The following is a 19292-nucleotide window of genomic DNA, read 5'->3' as shown; positions in this document are numbered from 1 at the left end:
CCAGTACAAACGTAGACATCCGTAATCCATAGACATCCGTTGACATCCTCGTCAAAATTCAGACAAGGCGTCCTACGTCTGCTTCCCCAACGAGGCATTTCATTTTTGTTTATTTTAGGGCCGAGATTTTTTAAAAGACAGTAGGCAGGAAAAATACCGGTTGTTATGACAACCAAACGGGTCTGGAAAATTCAGCCAATCAGCCTACGGGAATGTCTCCTACTTAGCCAATGGGAAGAGGGCGCCGTACGTAGGGCCGCCCAATGGGGGCGCGAGCGGCGCGGTATTTGAATCCTGGAGCTAGGCGACTTCACGAAGATTCCCAGCGGTGCGGGCTCGGAGGGCAGTCCTAACGGCGCCGGGGAAGCTAGTGCTCTCTGTTTCCAGTCCGCGTCCCTCCCTGGGCCGGGTTGCTACTCTTGCCTGTCCCGTCCCTCATGGCGCTGCTCCGACGCCCGACGGTGAGTGGGCCGGCGACCCCCAGCGCAGGCCTGGGCCCCGGCCGCGCAGTGCCCTCGGCCGCCTCTCGCTTCTCTCCTCCGCTCCGAGCTTCTTCGTCCCAACCTACGCCGCTTTCCTCTTCTTGCGGGCGGCCCGGGCCCTGCGGCCTGTCCTCTCCGCTTCGGCCGGCTTCTCCCCGCCTCGCTTCCGCTCCTCCGGGTCCCAGCTCCTGGCCTGGCCGTCCCTGCGCTGGGGTGGGCGAAGTGTGAGAAAGCGCCTCGGGGGTGGCAGTTTTCAAGTGAGCCCCCGGAGCACTGGGCTTAGGACGCGGCGAGCGATCCCCGAGGGCTCTTTGTTGTTAGAGAGTTACAGCTTCTTGGGGTTTCCTTCCTCTCTTCTCAAACTCCTTGCCAGCTAAGGGATCCGTGGTGAGGGTAGGGAGATGGACTGAAGAAATTCCGCAGTCTGTGAAGTGTTCTAATGTTTGATCAGGCAACAGCTGTGGTTGTTTTTCAGATGTTTTCACATTTCTCTTTTATTAGTTTCCTATTTATTTCTGCACACGAAGTGTTACAAGGCTAAGTTCACTAATGTATGGGTTTGTCCCTTTAAAAAAGTAATTTCTTTACTCAAGTGCAATAGAGATTTTGCATATAATTTGGAGCAATATGGCAGACTGAGAGAAGGGTCCAAATTCATTTATTTCGTCTTTGCAAAAAACAAAGTGTTAATGGTATTTTGGATTTTTTTCTGTGGGTTTGAATTGTACCTGGATCTACTTTTTTCTTTGCTGAAAAATAGAGGGCACTGACACACCTGAGCTCCATTCTCCTCCTGGCTGTAGGTTTGTTAAAAGCTGGGGATTTCCCCTTCCAGATGGCTTAATTTAGATTACCAGGCTTCAACCCATAAGAATTGAACTTTGAAACACTTTTTAAACATCTCAGGAACTGCTGGAAAAATTGAACAGTGTGAGTTTTGAGAATCCTAATAATAATACGTTGAATACACTCGATATTTAATTGTAACCCTTTTATGAATCTGAGTCAAATTGATAAGTAATTTTTGTCTAATCTATCCCATCAGGTGCTTTCATATTCAAATTCTGTCTATTCAGGTAAGGCTTGAGTTTTTCCCTGCCCCTCTGTCTATCCTGGTAGGTCCATTCAGACCCCCTGTTGGGAAATTTTTTAAGATTAAGACCCCCCCCAATTCTCAGGGATAGTACATGCTGTTTTTTTTCTCATGAAATGTTTATCACATATAATCAAATAAACTTTTTTCTGTGAATTGTTTTTACTAACAAGTTTTGTTTCTAAGGACATTCTGTCTAAAGCAGGTTAAGGTCAACTAACAATTTTTTTTTTTTTTTTTTTTTTTTTTTTTTTTTTTTTTTTTTTTTTTTTTTTTTTTTTTTTTTTTTTTTTTTTTTTTTTTTTTTTTTTTTTTTTTTTTTTTTTTCCCGGTATGTGGGCCTCTCGCTGCCGTGGCCTCTCCCATTGCGGAGCACAGGCTCCGGACGCGCAGGCTCAGCGGCCATGGCTCACGGGTCCAGCCGCTCCGCGGCATGTGGGATCTTCCCGGACCGGGGCACGAACCCGCGTCCCCTGCATCGGCAGGCGGACTCTCAACCACTGCGCCACCAGGGAAGCCCAACTAACAATTTTTATTTCATACAATTCAAACTTTCAATTTGAGATAAAACTATTTTACCCACGAAAACTATTTTCTTTCTAAATATCCCTAATAAAATAGAGAGTACATGCTATGGCACCCTCATGGCTAAAAAGCTGTATCTCTAAAGATCTTGTCTACCTGAGTACTTCTTATTTCTAGCATGGCATAAGAATCAAAGCTAGTTTAGGTTTTAAACATCTGGTTTTTAAACAGCTTTTTTTTTTTTTTTTTAAAAGCAGAAACCACACTTAAAAAAATTTTTTTTTAATTTAGTTTATTTATTTATTTTTGGCTGCATTGGGTCTCCGTTGCTGTGCGCGGCATTTCTCTAGTTGTGCCAAGCGGGGCCTACTCTTCATTGCGGTGCGCAGGCTTCTCGTTTGCGGTGACTTCTCTTGTGGAGCACGGGCTCTAGGCGCGCAGGCTTCAGTAGTTGTGGTCCGCGGGCTCTAGAGCGCAGGCTCGGTAGTTGTGGCGCATGGGCTTAGTTGCTCCGCGGCATGTAGGATCTTCCCGGACCAGGGCTCGGACCTGTGTCCCCTGCATTGGCAGGCGGATTCTTAACCACTGCGCCACCTGGGAAGTCCAAAACAGCTTTTTAGTATTGTGTCTTAATTGCACTTCTTACTCTTCTCTGTCAAGGAAATTTTTTAAATAGATACCATTAATATCCAGGGATCTCTGACAAATGATGTGGGTACCATATGAGAAATGATCACTTATCTGTGAAGCTCTTAGTGGGATTTTTAAAAAATAGATAAGGTGGAGTGATTTGCCTAATTTAGAGTGATGTTATAAATCACAAATAGCATTTTTAGACTTCCTAAAATGTACCTTTTCCCTCTCGCAGGTAGATCTCAGCATATTCACCTTTCCTGAATCAATTCTGACACTAGCAAAGTATTGTAAATGATCTCAACTCTTCAGTAATTTTTTTCCTTTTCTTTTTTTTTTTTTAGGTGTCCACCGATTTGGAGAATACTGACACGGGAGTTAATTCTAAACCTAAAAGCCATGTGACTATCAGGCGGGCAGTTTTAGAAGAAATTGGAAATCGAGTTACAATCAGAGCCACACAAGTAACTAAGGTAACAACTGTGAGAACTGTACCTGCACACCCTAGGCTGATTCTGTAGAGCACTGAGGGGCAACACTGGCCCTCTTGCCCTATTCACATTTCTTTTCCCTTTTAGAAAGCTCAGAACACTAAAGTACCTGTTCCACCCACCAAAACAACAAATGTCAACAAGCACCTGAAACCTACTGCTTCTGTGAAACCAGTGCAGATGGAAGTGTTGGCTCCAAAGGTAGGAAGTTCTGAATTTACAAACATACTTAACGAAGTAGGCTGTTTGGGGCTAGGATATAAGGGTACCTTTACTGTCAGTGCAACTTTTGAAGAACAGTGATAGCTAGAGCTCTACTTTAAAACAACAGTGTAGAAAATGAACATACACATCTTTTCAGTGATGGTACCTTAATATAATATTATGACCTTGAATAACAAAGTTAAATAATACCCAAATAAATTTAGTGATCTCAGAGGAAAATTTGGTAGGTTTTATTAAAATAACTCACTATAAGAATGAACTTGTCCATGAAGATGGTGGAAGCTTACAATTCTGAGACCTTCACTCATGGAAGAACAAAGTAATGCCAAAATTCTGTGTTGATAGATTGTAGTCTCCGTGACTGGGTAGCTCAACTGAAGTTAGAATGCTAATGGACCCACTGGCCTGTTCATCTTCCACCATGTTCTAGTTCATGCATGCTCTCATTCATGGATTACACACATTCATATAATTACAATGAAGCAAGCACTGTTGTAGGTGCTGAGAATACAACAATGACCACTTCACACTTTCTAGCTCAAAATATTTATATATTATTGTATGTTTGAAATTAAAAACATTGAATATGTTTGAGAAACAGGTGAGTACTTACTATACACATCCAATTGGGTTAAGGCTGATAAAGAGACATCTTGCCTTGAGGAGACTTATCCAGAAGGGGCATCTGTACCTGAAAATTAGATATATAACCCGAGGGCATGCTGCTAGGTGCCCATGGGCAATGGATGACTGAATGCAAGGTGCATCTAAAGGAGGGAGAGAATCTTGAGGGATGGAGTGGTCTGGGGAAACTTCCTGGAGTAAGTTTTTAAGGATAGGAAATTTTTAAGGGATTTTTTAAGTTTTTAAGGATAGGAAGTTTAAGGATAGGAAGTTTTTAAGGGATTTTTAAGGATAGGAAGAAGCTGATAGGAAGGGGCACCTTTTGGGGGAACAAAGCAGCAATAGGAATCAAGGCATCAAAAAGGGAATAGGCCTATAAATTATGTCCTTCGGGGCAAAGAGTCAGCAAGTCTAAATTGGGTCAGATGGTTTGTGTGAGGAAACAGGAAAAAAGTTGGGAAGAAGGTTGCAGCTGGATTTGAAGGCCTTGGAATTTGGATTTTATCCCATTAGGCAGTGAGGAACCTGTGGAATGTTTTGAGGAGGAGAGACCTGATGAAAGCAGTGTAGGGTGGCCATGGAAGGGACGTTAATTAGGTGGTACTGCAGTTTTCTAAGCAAGGGCTGATGGGTGTCTTGAACGAGCCCATATCTCCCCTAAGTGGACATCCACATACCAGTATCTATACGGGTGCTAAGAAACAACCTCAAATGTGTTGGGATGTACCAGAACTCCTTTCAGGGACATCATCCTGTATTCAGAAGGAATTATTTGGCTATGTTGCTTGGAGTGGAGGAGTGAGAAGCTTAAGCACTTGAGTATTTAAGGAACCATTTATGGAATAAATTAATAAAATATAGGAAATTCAGGAGATTGAGGTAGCTTTGGGGAAGGTGTCTCATTTGGATTTAGACTTGTTGAGGTAACAGAGAGATAGCCAATGGGAAATGCATTTGGAAATGGGCCAGCAATATCTGAAGGAGAGGGCTCCAGCCATTCACAGGTATTTGCAGAAGCTTATTATCATGCAAGTTTTGGAGAAAACTGTTTTTTGCTGACTCATGAAGCTTTGGCAGACTGAGTAGTTTGAAGGAAGGAAGAAGGCTTTTTACTAGCCTCTTGTTTGGTGGGTACTGGGGAAACAAGGTGAGTGAACCACTGACTCTGTCCCCAGGAAGCTCCCAGTCAAGTCGAGAATATCAGAATGAAAGCATGCACTATAATACCCTGTAGCAGAGGTAGATGCGAGCTTAGGAGATGAACTGGGGAGTGGCAGCTAGAAATTCTGATGAGGTTTTAGATTTACAGATTTGATTGAAACACTAAATTTGGTGATAGTCATTATTCAACTATAAGAATCTTTTATGGGCTAACTTTCCCTAAAACAAAAACTATATATAAAAGAAAACGAGCACAATTATTGATATTTTAAAAAATAGGGTGCCTTTTATTTTTAATTACACAAGAAACATGCATAAGTAAGCAAGACGATACAGAAATAGAGTACATGGAATAAAGGGTCAGTTCATTTTAACTATTCTCCCTACCCCCAAAATTCCACTCCACTGCATTCCCTAAAGCTAATCATGGTAACTGATTTTGCCTTTCCACAACTGAGTATGCTTTTGTACACACGTGTACACAGTCATTGCTATAAATCATGAACTGTCTGTTTGGAATCAACAGTTTTTCTTGGAGTCCTTCCTTATTGCACTTAATTGACATTGTTTATCTATTATAAATTTAGTAAATAAAGGAATTTTGTGTTTTACCAAAACTTGTGTAAATACCTATATATTTGCATATTCATATTAATCCGTTCTCTTAACAGACCCGACTCATTAAATGTTGGTGCTAGGAGAACTTCAGTAGCCTTTACTCACAGTCTACCCATCCTTTACCAAAGAGCAGGTTCTCAAGTTCAGCAAAATCTCACAGCTTTATTGTTTTTATTACTACTTTTCAGTTGTCTCTGACAACCCACAGGACTCATTCATTAATCTAATTTGAAGGTTTTTGTTCTAGAACCACTTTTGTAATGGGTAACTAGCTGACGCATTTTTTTTACCTTTGCATGCAGCAGACTCTGGACAGGATTGCACAGTTGGCCGACAGGGCTTAGGCTATAATCTGTACAGGGAAGCAGGATCTTAGAAAGGATTTCAGAATAATTAGATTATGTTGGAGTCCAAAAGGAATGCTTTCAATAAATTCTAAATTAAGGCCCAGAGCAATTATCCTTGTCTCATCCTGGTGGCCTTGGGTATGGCTAAACTCAGATATGCTTCTGCGTAGACAGAGGTAAACATTTCAAGCTGCTAAGGCAGTCTGAAGCACATGAAGATAACCTCTGCCTTCTTAGGCTTTCTGGTGCTGCTTGCCCTCCCTGGGGAGAGTGATGATGCTTATTCTTAAAAAAGGTTACCTTAAACTGAAGCTACGTGGGCTTATTAAAATGCACATCTGATTCTAATTACTCTTGCTCAGTTTCTTCAGTGGGTTCACTTACATTCAAATAAAATCTAAAGTCCTTAGCCAAGTTTTGCTCACATTCCCAGCCCATTTCTGTCACCTCACGCACTACCTTCTGCCGTCCCAAATCAACATGCAGTTCCCAGACTTGCCTTTTTTTTTAAAGATGTCACTTTTTTGTTGTTGTTGTTGTTGGGGGTAGGAGTTTATTAATTAATTAATTTTTGCTGTGTTGGGTCTTCGTTTCTGTGCAAGGGCTTTCTCTAGTTGTGGCAAGTGGGGGCCACTCTTCATCGCAGTGCGCGGGCCTCACTATCACGGCCTCTCTTGTTGCGGAGCACAGGCTCCTGACGCGCAGGCTCAGTAGTTGTGGCCCACGGGCCCAGTTGCTCCGTGGTGTGGGATCTTCCCAGACCAGGGCTCGAACCTGTGTCCCCTGCATTGGCAGGCAGATTGTCAACCACTGCGCCACCAGGGAAGCCCCCAGACTTGCCTTTATTTCTTGGCTTCCCCTGGGATTTTGTGCTTGTGTACCTTTGCCTACTCATTTTCCTTGAGGTCCTACCGTCTCTGGTAACCTCACTAGGTTTCTCCCTGGTACCCCAGGTAGCTCTTCTTATTCCTTCTAACGGTTCTTAAATTCTTGAGTAGATGAGGTATACCTGTATACCTCTTGCTCACCTAGCCCTTCCTCAGTTTAAGACCTTTGGTTTAAGAGGGAAGGGCATGTTTTGAATTGCTATCTCTCTCTCTCTCTCTATATATATATATATATATATAGATAGATAGATAGATAGGTATATAGATATATATATTGTTACTGTTTTCTTCTTCTCTAAGACTGGAAACTATAATCATTGAGCTTTAATGTAAATTAAAATTGTTTATTATACTGCCTTCTCTTTCCTTATGTATTTTATTACTTTAATACATATTCTTATAGCCTTGCAGTCCTAGGCTATACTTTGAGAAGTACCTCTTATTCTTTAAAAAAGTAATTGTTTATGCTTCATTACTAAATGCTTGTTTTAACTTCATAAAATTTTAATTTGTGTGAGTTTTAGAAATAATCACCCAGTCAGCATAAGAAAATAAAATACTGGGTGTATACTTGCTCAGTCTTTGCTTCCTCCTTCTGTTTTATTCATAGGCTGGAATGTGCTTTCCTGCTTTTTCGTTGCCAATTTCTCAATTTAGAATAAATTAGTTCATGAGAAGAAAACATTACACTTGCACAAGAGGCTACTGCTAAAGTGAACTATCAGCTCTAGGCATCTCTGAACCCAGGTGTCTAACTTTCTTTCACTCAGTAAATATTTACTGTGTCAGGGATGACATAGGTATTTGAGATACCTTAGTGGACAAAATCAGTTTGAATAAATGTAAGGTTATAAAGCTTACATTCTGGTAGAGGTAGACAGAAAATAATACACATCATATATAAATAAACTCTATAGTATATTAGGAAGTTATCGATTCTTTGGGGAAAAACACAGTAAAAGAGATGAAACATACGTGTGGGGGGAATAGAAGGCAGATGGTAATTTTAAATAGGACAGACCTAATTGAGAAGATAACACTTAAGCAAAACTTGAAGAAGGTGAGGGAATTATCCATGTGGATACAGGGACAAGAGGCTTCTAGGAAGAGGGAGACTGCTTGAGGTGAGGGAGACCTGGCCAGGAGGCTGGAGAGAAGCAAACCCAGGCCCCCTGCACTGGGAGCGTGGAGTCTTAACCCCTGCGCCCCCAGGGAAGTTTCCTAGAGTGTTTTTTTTTTTTTTTTATTTTTAACATTTTTATTGGAGTATAATTGCTTTACAATGGTGTGTTAGTTACTGCTTTATAACAAAGTGAATCAATTATACATATACATATGTCCCCATATCTCCTCCCTCTTGCATCTCCCTCCCTCCCACCCCCTAGAGTGTTTTTAAACAGGGGAGTATATCTCCAAAAACTTCATCCCCTACATCTTGAATTATTCACCTCTTACTCTGAAATGTATTTGTTTTGGCTTTATCATTTATAAAAATGCATATGATACTTTTAAACCAGTTGGCCCTGCTTGTATTTGTGATCAAGGCTACTCCTAAGGTAGTGATACATACACTTTCATTTGTGGGTGTAGGGTCCCTCTCCCACACCTGTGGATATCTCCATGAAGGAAGAGAACCTCTGCCAAGCTTTCTCTGATGCCTTGCTCTGCAAAATTGAGGATATTGATACTGAAGACTGGGAGAACCCTCAGCTCTGCAGCGACTATGTTAAGGATATCTATCAGTATCTAAGGCAGCTTGAGGTGAGTGGGCCTTTGTGTTTTGGTTGTACAGCAGTGTGGAATTTACCACATAGCTGGGAAGGAAATGAGGTCAGCTTTTTTTTTAACTTATTTTTTAAAATTTATTTTATTTAATTAATTAATTTATTTTTGGCTGCACTGGGCCTGCTGTGCGTGGGCTTTCTCTAGTTGCAGCAAGCGGGGGTTACTCTTCGTTGCAGTGCGTGGGCTTCTCATTGCGGTGGCTTCTCTTGTTGCAGAGCATGGGCTCTAGGTGTGCGGGCTTCAGTAGTTGTGGCACGCGGGCTCAGTAGTTGTGGCTCGCAGGCTCTAGAGCACAGGCTCAGTAGTTGTGGCTCACGGGCTTAGTTGCTCCGTGGCATGTGGGATCTTCCTGGACCAGGGCTCAAACCTGTGTCCCATGCACTGGGAGGTGGATTCTTAGCCACTGCGCCGCCAGAGAAGTCCCTAAAATTTATTTTTCATTGAAGTATAGTTGAATTACAATGTTGTGTTAATTACTGCTGTATAGCACAGTGACTCAGTTATAGATATATGTATTCTTTTTGATATTCTTTTACATTATGGTTTATCACAGGATATTGAATATAGTTCCTTGTGCTACAGTAGGACCTTGTTGTTTATCGAGGTCAGCTTTTTAAACTTTTAACTGCACCTACAGGTTCTACAATCCATAAATCCACATTTTTTAGATGGAAGAGATATAAACGGACGCATGCGTGCCATCCTGGTGGATTGGCTGGTGCAAGTCCACTCCAAGTTTAGGCTGCTGCAGGAAACTCTGTACATGTGCGTCGCCATCATGGACCGATTTTTACAGGTAAGGGACTTCGTGCAGCTCAGTGAACTTTGCATTTATGCACTGCCAAGGTGTGGTGCCTCTGAAGAAAAAACCAAAAGCCAATTAGATGCCAAAGAACTTCAAGTGCTAGAAAAGGAAGTAGTCCAAGTGTGTCAAACCTCTGGTGATGCTGACCAATACTGGGCATTTCTGTTAGGTCAGCCTGCTGAAAAGTGCTCAGGGGAGATGCTGCCTTGCCGCAATCATTCATTGGAGGAGATAAACCATCAGATGGTCTGAAAGTCCATCTGAAGCCTGTGGTGCCTTTGGAGGCTGGTTCTCCAGGCCCACTTGCACAGTTTCCATAGTTCAGTACTCTTTGGTGTTAAGCTTCCTCATCTGAAAAATGAGAGTTTGGCTAGAGGGCTTAACAGTTTCCAGCCGGCTGTGGCATTGAATCGGTGTAGAAGAGGCAGGAGGCAGACTTTTTACAAGGGGTTGGTGCTATGTGTGGGGAGTGTACTCAGTGTGAGGTCTAAAGTAAAGAGGGAGGTAAGAAATTAAGCGGAGAAGCGTAGTGATCATCAAAATATTTCTCAACTGGTAATGTAAGAACACCGAGCAGTTAGAAGAAATGCCAGACATTAACCACTGGTGCGTAGTCTACCAAATGGGTAGCCCTTCAGATAAGGCTTTATTTATTTAAAGTCAACATTTATAATATAGGTGTAGGTCAAGCCCAAACCATACAGTAATAATTGTGTTGATAAGACTGACCCTGAGATACTGCAAAATGCTAAGTAATCATAGAGTCATTAGTTTTTTGTTTTGTTTTGTTTTGTTTTTGCGGTACGCGGGCCTCTCACTACTGTGGCCTCTCCCGTTGCGGAGCACAGGCTCAGGATGCGCAGGCTCAGCGGCCGTGGCTCACGGGCCCAGCCGCTCTGCGGCATGTGGGATCTTCCCGGACCAGGGCACGAACCCGTGTCCCCTGCACCGGCAGGCGGACTCTCAACCACCGTGCCACCGGGGAAGCCTGAGTCAGTGGTTTTTATTATACAGTCCTCACTGGATAGGAAAGCACTGTTATATTTTTGGTAGATTTTCAATATTAAGAGTTGAAGCAAAAAACATAAATTCCTAGTTTAAAAAGAAAAGAAAGTTAAGTGAAACACTTATCCTCTAGGCTGAGATTTTCTCTGACCCTGAAGCATCTTTGGAAGGTTCTTCAGGCTGAATAATGAGTGTACTCTTGGTGAGGATTAAGGAGACACTTAAGGCACTTCCTCAGCCCTAGTCATCCATTAAATTCCTGCTTTTTTGCTTGGCCTCATCCTGAATCAGACCTTGCTGAGTGCCATATTGGGGCTTCCCAGACACTCAAGCCAGGATGATGGGGGTGGAGCAGTGCCTAGGAGCTTGGTTGTCAGTCAGCAATTGACTGATCTTGGGCTGATGTCTGCATCTTAGTCCATCTATTTCTAAGTGGGGTAAAAAATATGTACTTCCTAGGTTTTTTGTGAGGATTCGATGAGATGATTGTTTGAATCTTAGCACTGTGCCTGGCACATAGCAAGCACTTCATGATAGACAGCTCCTGTGAGCCATGGTGGTACCTGTGATCAACACTCAGCTTCCTGTGCCCTTAAGAGGGGTGTGAGCAGAGACAACGTGCACTTCTTCAGGACTTGGTTTCCTCGTACTTTCTTCCACCCAGAGCCCCCATCCTCTTGTTAGTTAAGACTTTTGACACACTCTTCTTCAATTAGGTTCAGCCAGTCTCTCGTAAGAAGCTTCAACTGGTTGGGATTACAGCTCTGCTCTTGGCTTCCAAGTATGAGGAGATGTTTTCTCCAAATATTGAAGACTTCGTTTACATCACAGACAATGCTTACACCAGTTCTCAGATTCGAGAAATGGAAACTCTAATTTTGAAAGAACTGAAATTTGAGTTGGGTCGACCTTTACCACTACATTTCTTAAGGCGGGCATCAAAAGCCGGAGAGGTAAGTGCCTCCAATTCCGTAGGAGACTTTATTTTGCTGTTTGTTGTCTCATCCCAGAAACACTGACCCAATTAAAGGAAAACTTAGGAATTTATAAGATGCATCTTTTAGATAAGTCCTAACACTTATTAGTTCTTTTTTTTTTTGAGTTTTATTTTTTGTAATTTTTTTTTATTGAAGTAGAGTTACAATGTTGTGTTAAATACTGCTGTACAGCAAAGTAACTTTTTTTTTTGAGCCCTATTTCTTTTTTTTTATTATTTGGTATTTGTCTTTCTCTTTCTGACTTACTTTGCTTAGTGTGATAATCTCTAGGTCCATCCATGTAGCTGCAAACTGCATTATTTCATTCTTTTTTATGGCCGAGTAATATTCCATTGTATATATGTACCACATCTTTTTTTTTTTTTGCGGTATGCGGGCCTCTCACTGTTGTGGCCTCTCCCGTTGCAGAGCACAGGCTCTGGACGCACAGGCTCAGTGGCCATGGCTCACGGGCCCAGCCGCTCCGCGGCATGTGGGATCTTCCTGGACCGGGGCACGAACCCGTATCCCCTGCATCGGTAGGCGGACTCTCAACCACTGTGCCACCAGGGAAGCCCCCACATCTTCTTTATCCATTCGTCTGTTGAGGGACATTTAGGTTGTTTCCATGTCTCGGTAATTGTAAATAGTTGAGCTCTATTTCTTAAGGGAAAAGTGTTAAGGGGCTGAACATTGACGTATGAATTCGTTTCCGAGGGCTGCCATAACACAGTACCCCAAACTGGGTGGCTTACAATAGAAATGTATTGTTTCTCAGTTCTGGAGGCTAAGATCTGAAATCAAGGTCTTGGCAGGGCTGGTTCCTTTTGAGGGCTGTGAAAGAAGGATCTGTTCTAGGCCTCTTTCTTTGGCTTGTAGCTGGCCCTGGGCCTTTTCACATGGTCTTCTCCTCATGTGTCTCTTTCTCTTCACCTGGCATTTTTTTTGTTTGTTTGTTTTTTTACATCTTTATTGGAGCATAATTGCTTTACAATGGTGTGTTAGTTTCTGCTTTATAACAAAGTGAATCAGTTATACATATACATATACATATGTTCCCATATCTCTAGACACAAGAGGGAAGAGATATGGGAACTTATCAGTTCTTAAAAGACTTCATGTTCTGTGTTTGTAACATACTGTGGAATAGAGCAGTGCCTGGGAAGGAAAAGTGAGTTAAGTGGATTTGAGTTCCTAGATCTTATTTTTTTTTAGAGTTCCTAGATCTTCACCCAGAATTTTGCAAGAGAGTCATAACAGCCATGCTTCTTACCATCTGTTCTTTCATAGGTTGATGTTGAACAGCACACTTTAGCCAAATACTTGATGGAACTGACTCTCATTGACTACGACATGGTGCATTATCACCCTTCTAAGGTGGCAGCAGCCGCTTCCTGCCTGTCCCAGAAGGTTCTAGGCCACGGAAAATGGGTAAGTGTTGAATTTAAGAAGAAATTAATTAGCTGTATTTTAGGGCCTCTAGACACAAAAGGCATTAGCATTTGTCACACACTATCCTTGAAGCAGTTGCTAAAAGGCCACAGGCTTAAAAGAGCTGCTTGGAATGATGCAGGCATAACCTAGGTGACAACACCATGGTACGCAAACATATTACAGAGTCGTAAAGAATGAGGAAGGCCACTAAGAACTGATACGCTAAGATTTCTGGGATATTTTGTTAAGTGAAACAAGCAAGTTGTCAAGCACATAAGACAAAACAGGGCCAAGGCCTGACCTGGTTTACCCGGTAAAGATGAAATGAGCCACTTTGAGGTTCATAAAATTAGCCAGGGATGTCAGCTCCTGCCTGGGTTCTTGTTTCACATACCAAAAAGGATAACAGTGAAACAAAAGGGGCCACTGGCTGCAATGCGAGTCAGAGGATCGCTTCTGTGGATGGGCCCATTCTGCACTGCCACTAAGCAGTTTTAGAGTCTGTATCTGTAGCCCACAAGCAGCAGAGCAAACACCCCAGCAGAGCCCAGGAGGTGATAAGGAGTGGTCTCATTACAGCCTCCTACCCAGAAGAGATAGGGAAGCAAGCGGGAGACGGCTTGGAGGCGGCCCCCTCGCCTGCTACCCCATCATGTTCCAGGAGGATCACAAAGCACTTTGCCAGGACAGATCAATGTGGTTCAGGCCTTTGTCTGCGTGGCCTATGTGGTGGATATGTGTAAGAATGCCAGGGCATCGTGGTGGACCTTTTCCTCTACACAGTATGTAGAGTTTACAATTTATGTAAGGAAGAATGGGAGTAAGAGAGAGAGGATATGTATCTGTGCTTATGTATTTGCTTATTTTTCAAAAAATACAAGAAGAATAGACCAGAAACTAATGAAGATGGATACCTCAGGGTGGGTATCAGGGTAGAAGGTTGAGGATAGGAGCAGAACTTCTGGTTGTAATTTTTTATTAACTTGTATACAGTGTAATGTAACTTTTTTGACTTTTGAACAATATGAATGTTCTATGCAAACCCAAAACTGGAATTAAGCAAAAACAATGTCACTATATATTCAAAGTGGTAACAGACCAGAGGGAAGAATTAATTCCCGTAACTTTTGAACACAGCACTCTGTGCATTTTTAGTGGGATGTGAAATTAAAACAAAGGACCAAAAAAGGTAACATACTTAAAGTTTACTTAGAAGGTTTACTAATCTGTTTCTAGGTTAATAGTGGTCTGTTATTATAATCCTGGAACTATTTTTATTGTAGGATAAAGCAAAGATTCGTGTTATTAAGGACTAAAATTTTCACTGTAAGAAGATAAAATATTGTTAACAATTAAAAACAAAGGAAAACCCTATAATATTAAGTCTGTTTTAGAAATATCAATAAATTCATAATGAAAGGCCCAGAAACAATGACAACCCAGTAGCAATGAAGATACCTAGTGCTCACATCTTGCATACTCAGTGCCATGACATACTTGGAACTAGGGCTTCTTCAAGAAATAGCTGATTTCAGGGCTGTCGCAGGGGAAGTACAAGATGAGCCTAGATCAGTTTGTAACAGGTAGCAAGAAATTCTCAAAGATCAATGGGGTCACATCAAAAGGACATAGAAACTGGCTTGAAAGGGCTCCTTCTGACTAAAGTTGAGCACTAAAAAGAATTGTGACAGAAATAGATTATAACGCATTAAAAAATGCATGAGCCCATAATGATAAAAAAGAAAGGAAGGAAGGAAGGTACGGAGGGAGGGACTTAAAAAAAAAATCAGTAGAATGCCAGCTAATTAAAGTAGAAACAGTGGTAGAGATAGAAATCCACCATTTTTAAACCCCTAGTGTAATAATTGATTCAAGCAAGGATCGTCAATTGATGCTTATAGCATTAAGTAAAATAACTTGGGCAAACAAGATTCACATTGTTCTCAAAATATCACCCCACAGATGTGTAGTATTTTTTGTGGTACGCGGGCCTCTCACTGTTGTGGCCTCTCCTGTTGCGGAGCACAGGCTCCGGACGCGCAGGCTTAGCGGCCATGGCTCACGGGCCCAGCCGCTCCGCGGCATGTGCGATCCTCCCGGACCGGGGCACGAACCCACGTCCCCTGCATCGGCAGGCGGACCCTCAACCACTGCGCCAACCAGCGAAGCCCGATGTGTAGTATTTCTGAAGAAAAACTGTACCTTTGTGATGGAGACGTCTGGCAGTTACTACCTTAACCCAGTGATTGAGCTTGGTATCACCAGTGGTGAGACTACCTGACTTTACCTACCTTCTGGTGTAATAGGAAGTATGCATTATCGCCTAAATAGAATTCATGTCCAAAATGCTGGATATGAATCCAGTCATCATGAAACACAGACAAATCCAGAATGGGACGTTCTCAAAGTAACTGACCCGGACCCTTCAAAAAAATCAATGTCATTTAAAGCCAAGAAAATGGGAGTTTTAAAGACTAAAGACAACAACCACCAAATGTACTGTCTGTACCTTGATTGGACCCTGGATGTAAAAAGAAAAATCTATAAAAGATATTTTTGCAACAATTGCAGAAATTTGAATATTGACTATATATTAGATGATATTATGGAACTGTTGATGTTTCTTATGCAATAAAGGTATTGTAGCTAGGGAGGAAAATACTTTTTAGGAGATGCTTTAGGAGAAACATTTAGAAGTGATGTGTCATGGCGTCTGCAACTCACTTTCAAATGGTCCAGATGTTTGAGGGCTTCAAAAATCTCACACAACTTTTGCTGAACCATTTGAAAGCGAGTTGCAGACACCATGAGTGACAGAGAGAAAGAGAAAGAGGAGAGAAAAAGTGGCAAAATATTAAGAACTGATGAATCTGCACAAAGAATATACAGATGTTCATTATCTTATTCTTTCAGTTTTTCTATAGATTTGAAAATTTTTGATATAAAAATTGAAGGCAAAAAGGCCACTGGTAACATCTATGGCACATGCTCTTGGTACCAATGGTTTATTTTAGCCAAATTACTCTAAGAGGTGCTTCCTTGGACCTAAACCTATTAACTATAGGCCTCCCTGTTTCCTGGCAATTGATTTCAAAATACCAGTGGTTGTGCATTACATCAGGATTCACTCCTGCTTAGTTCTTTTTTCCTTTAAACTGTTTTAGGATTAAGGTTATATCATGGTTTATTTTCCCAATTATATTATGCATTTGAAAGGGGTGTGTTTTAGCTTTTAGAATTTTATCACAAATCTGAAATAAAGTCAGGTTACATATCTTCATACAAAGTAAGTCATGTTATCAATCAACAGCTGTCCTTTTGCTTGAATTTTGGTCTCTGGGAGGCTGGGCCACGAGGCTGGGTGTAGATGCTTCTCTGAGTGCTCTGTGTTCTCTAGTGCTTAACTACACAGGGCCCGACAGGAGAGTGCTGCTGGGAGGTCTTCGTTCTTCTGGGTTTGGTAGCTTAGATTGCTGCTTACGGGCCAGTTTATTTCTTAATCCTGAACCCCTTTCCCTGACCGACAATACAGATGTCTGTGCTCTTGAGCTCCCTACCAGCCACTGCCAGGCAGGGCTTTAACGAGGGGACTGAGATGTGCTAGACCCCGATCTCTGTAAACCCTTTGTTGGGTTTGTTTATACGCTGCCTCACTTTCCTTCCCCTTTCAGTGTGGTGACAGAGGCAAGCATGAAAGCTTTGTTACTTGAAGTACCCTACTTACATATACACCCTTCTTTAAAACATCATTATTTGGGACCCTCTCCATTTGATTTAGCTGAGAGCTATGTAACGTCTTAATTTAGTCCTGCTCCGAGCCAGAGTCATCCTGCATTTACTGGCTGCTTTGCTGGTACCATGGTAGTGGTTGGGGCTGAGACTGACTTTCCAGCAGGTAAGAATATTTTTTATAGCTTTTACGTAAGTAATGTCAGCATGTGTAAGATGTGCTCTCCTAAAGAAGTGGAGGCTTTATCTTGCTTCTTCTGTTTGCGTTGTGTTCCAGAACTTAAAGCAGCAGCATTACACTGGATACACAGAGAACGAAGTATTGGAAGTCATGCAGCACATGGCCAAAAATGTAGTGAAAGTAAATGAAAAGTTAACGAAATTCATCGTAAGTACTCTTTCCTAAGCTGTTCAAAGTGCTGGATTATGGGTTTGGGGTATGAGAGGATGTATGTGTGTTTGCATTTTCATGTAAATATTTTGGCATGTGTGAGAGTCTGTTTTAGCACAAACTCTTTACATTTTTCTAGTACAGCTGGGGATGGAGCATACGCACAAACCCCAAGAACTGACTTTCTTTAAAATAAGGTAGACAGGCTCGCTATGTCCAGGCCCAAGCAGCTGTTCAATGTATTATCCATGCTTGACCCGGCATCCTGGGTAGGGCGCACAGCAAGCAGGGAAGGCTGGCCGGCATGCAAGAGTCCAGCTTAAGTGGCCCTGTGGAAGGCTTGGGTATTCGGGTGACATCATTCAGGGCCTTTGTCCAGCATCTTTTAGGACAATGACTGAGAGGCACCTGAACAGCCAGCATGGTGAAGCAGTCCATTCAGGAAGCATCCTGGGAGCTTGGAGTCTGTCTCTGTGTGGCCTACCTGAGAGGAGAAACCAGAGGAGAGGGGGTACTATCCTGTGCTTGTGTGATGCCAAATATCAGAGCTCACCACGGGTCTGACAGAGAGCAAGGCATTTGTACCAAGTGTCCTCACGGCCTGATTTGCTTCCTTACTTGTAGTTTCAGCATTATTTAGCACACTGTGGAAGTGTCATGTTTTCAGTCCTGAGAGTATCATCTGGGATCTAAGCACTAGTTGCCACTCACTTTTATGGCCAGTTACTGCTCCCAGTGCTGGCAAATCCGTTATGTCCTGATGGCACTTAGGTATGATAAACACAGCTCCGACCTCCCACCCCTCTGGGGAGCTCATGAGAGAAAGCCTGCTCTTTGGACCCTGAAACCATCACCTGTGCTACCAGCTGGGTTTTATCCACCACTAGGCATGGCAGGAAATTGTCAAGCACAACACATCATGCCCTAGAGGACTTGCTGGCTTCAGTGATTTGGCATCATCATACCCTTTGAAGACTGTGGGTCTGGCCCTTTGATACTTGTAAATTAGACTAGGAATAAGGTGTAAGTTTGGGGGTGGCGGGGCGGTGGTGCTCCTGATGTGTGCTTAATCACAGATGACTTCTGCAGGCCATCAAGAATAAGTATGCCAGCAGCAAACTCCTGAAGATCAGCACGACTCCCCAGCTGAACTCAAAAGCCATCCAAGAGCTTGCCTCACCTCTGCTGGGACGGTCCTAGGCTGCCGAGGCCCTCAGGGAAGAGTGCTTCGTCTGTGCACTTTGTCTTGCTGATTTGGAACTCCTGACTTTATACATAGTCCTCTGGCCTATTTCATGAAACCTTTTCTCAGACTGATTTTCTAAATGTATATTGAGGAAAAATAAAGCTGTTGATTTTCTTAAGGTATCCTATGTGTGTGTATTTGGGTATTCTATAGTGAAGAAATCAATAGAAGCTTGTTTGACTAATTTCTTTTTGAGCTATTATGATTGTAATATGTAAATTATTGCCCTGATGGCTTGGGGAAAGACCTTACCATTCTCGGAGAAAACTACAACTTGGCTTCAGTGAACGCTCACCCATTCCTAAAGATTGGTTCATTATATAAAATTTAAAATGGGAGGATAACCATGACATTCCCTTTCTAGAACCTGCATTAACTATTTCCTAATTCCTATACAGGAACACCTGGCCCACAAGGTTGATGGCTTCCAGAAGTAACCCTCATAATGTGTTTCACTCCAAGGCATGGTTGAGACCAGGAATAGCAGTGCTAAGGGGCAACAGCTGGAAAAACGAAGCAGGCCTGTGACATCCTGTTAAAGGTGAAACTTGGAATGCTTTTTCCTGTTGTTCTAAGTACATTATGGTTTATTTTATTTTTTGAATTTTATTTATTTTTTTATACAGCAGGTTCTTATTAGTTATCCATTTTATACATACTAGTGTATATATGTCAATCCCAATTCATCACACCAACATTATGGTTTATTTTAATTTTTTTGATGGGCATGAGAAAACAGTGTTAAATGTAATCAAAGAGGGAATGCATTCTCAGTCTCTAACCACTAACCTAAAAAAAAACAACAACACAAAAAAACCATGAAATAAATGAGTC

The 19292-nt window shown here is 42.1% G+C and overlaps 1 protein-coding gene across 2 annotated transcripts; it reads left to right on the top strand.

Annotated features, from left to right (window-relative positions):
* The first annotated feature begins 290 nt into the window (after positions 1 to 290).
* On the top strand, positions 291 to 18580 carry CCNB2 (cyclin B2). 2 transcript variants are annotated; one of them, XM_024735196.1, is made up of 10 exons: positions 349 to 461; positions 1528 to 1558; positions 3078 to 3206; positions 3312 to 3425; positions 8677 to 8847; positions 9509 to 9667; positions 11398 to 11634; positions 12949 to 13089; positions 17099 to 17209; positions 18302 to 18550. In XM_024735196.1, exons 4-10 carry the CDS (start codon positions 3405 to 3407, stop codon positions 18410 to 18412), a joined length of 951 nt encoding a protein of 316 aa, XP_024590964.1. In that variant the 5' UTR covers positions 349 to 461; positions 1528 to 1558; positions 3078 to 3206; positions 3312 to 3404; the 3' UTR covers positions 18413 to 18550. The 2 variants fall into 2 exon arrangements, with proteins under 2 accessions (XP_024590963.1, XP_024590964.1); XM_024735195.1 differs by lacking the exon at positions 1528 to 1558 and having other exon boundaries at positions 291 to 461; positions 18302 to 18580.
* The last annotated feature ends 712 nt before the right edge of the window (positions 18581 to 19292 follow it).

This window comes from Neophocaena asiaeorientalis, unplaced genomic scaffold, assembly GCF_003031525.2.
Source record: "Neophocaena asiaeorientalis asiaeorientalis breed wild unplaced genomic scaffold, Neophocaena_asiaeorientalis_V1.1 scaffold264, whole genome shotgun sequence".
Taxonomy (NCBI): domain Eukaryota; kingdom Metazoa; phylum Chordata; class Mammalia; order Artiodactyla; family Phocoenidae; genus Neophocaena; species Neophocaena asiaeorientalis.
The sequence above is the reverse complement of the archived record's forward strand: the minus strand, read 5'-3'. Positions and strand labels throughout refer to the sequence as shown.

Bases quoted from the DNA above. Each gene is read 5' to 3' on its own strand.
- CCNB2 (XM_024735195.1), top strand. From the start codon at position 438: ATGGCGCTGCTCCGACGCCCGACG. The intron at 462-3,077 runs GTGAGTGGGCCG...TTTTTTTTTTAG, and splicing joins CGCTGCTCCGACGCCCGACG to GTGTCCACCGATTTGGAGAA. The intron at 3,207-3,311 runs GTAACAACTGTG...TTTCCCTTTTAG, and splicing joins GAGCCACACAAGTAACTAAG to AAAGCTCAGAACACTAAAGT.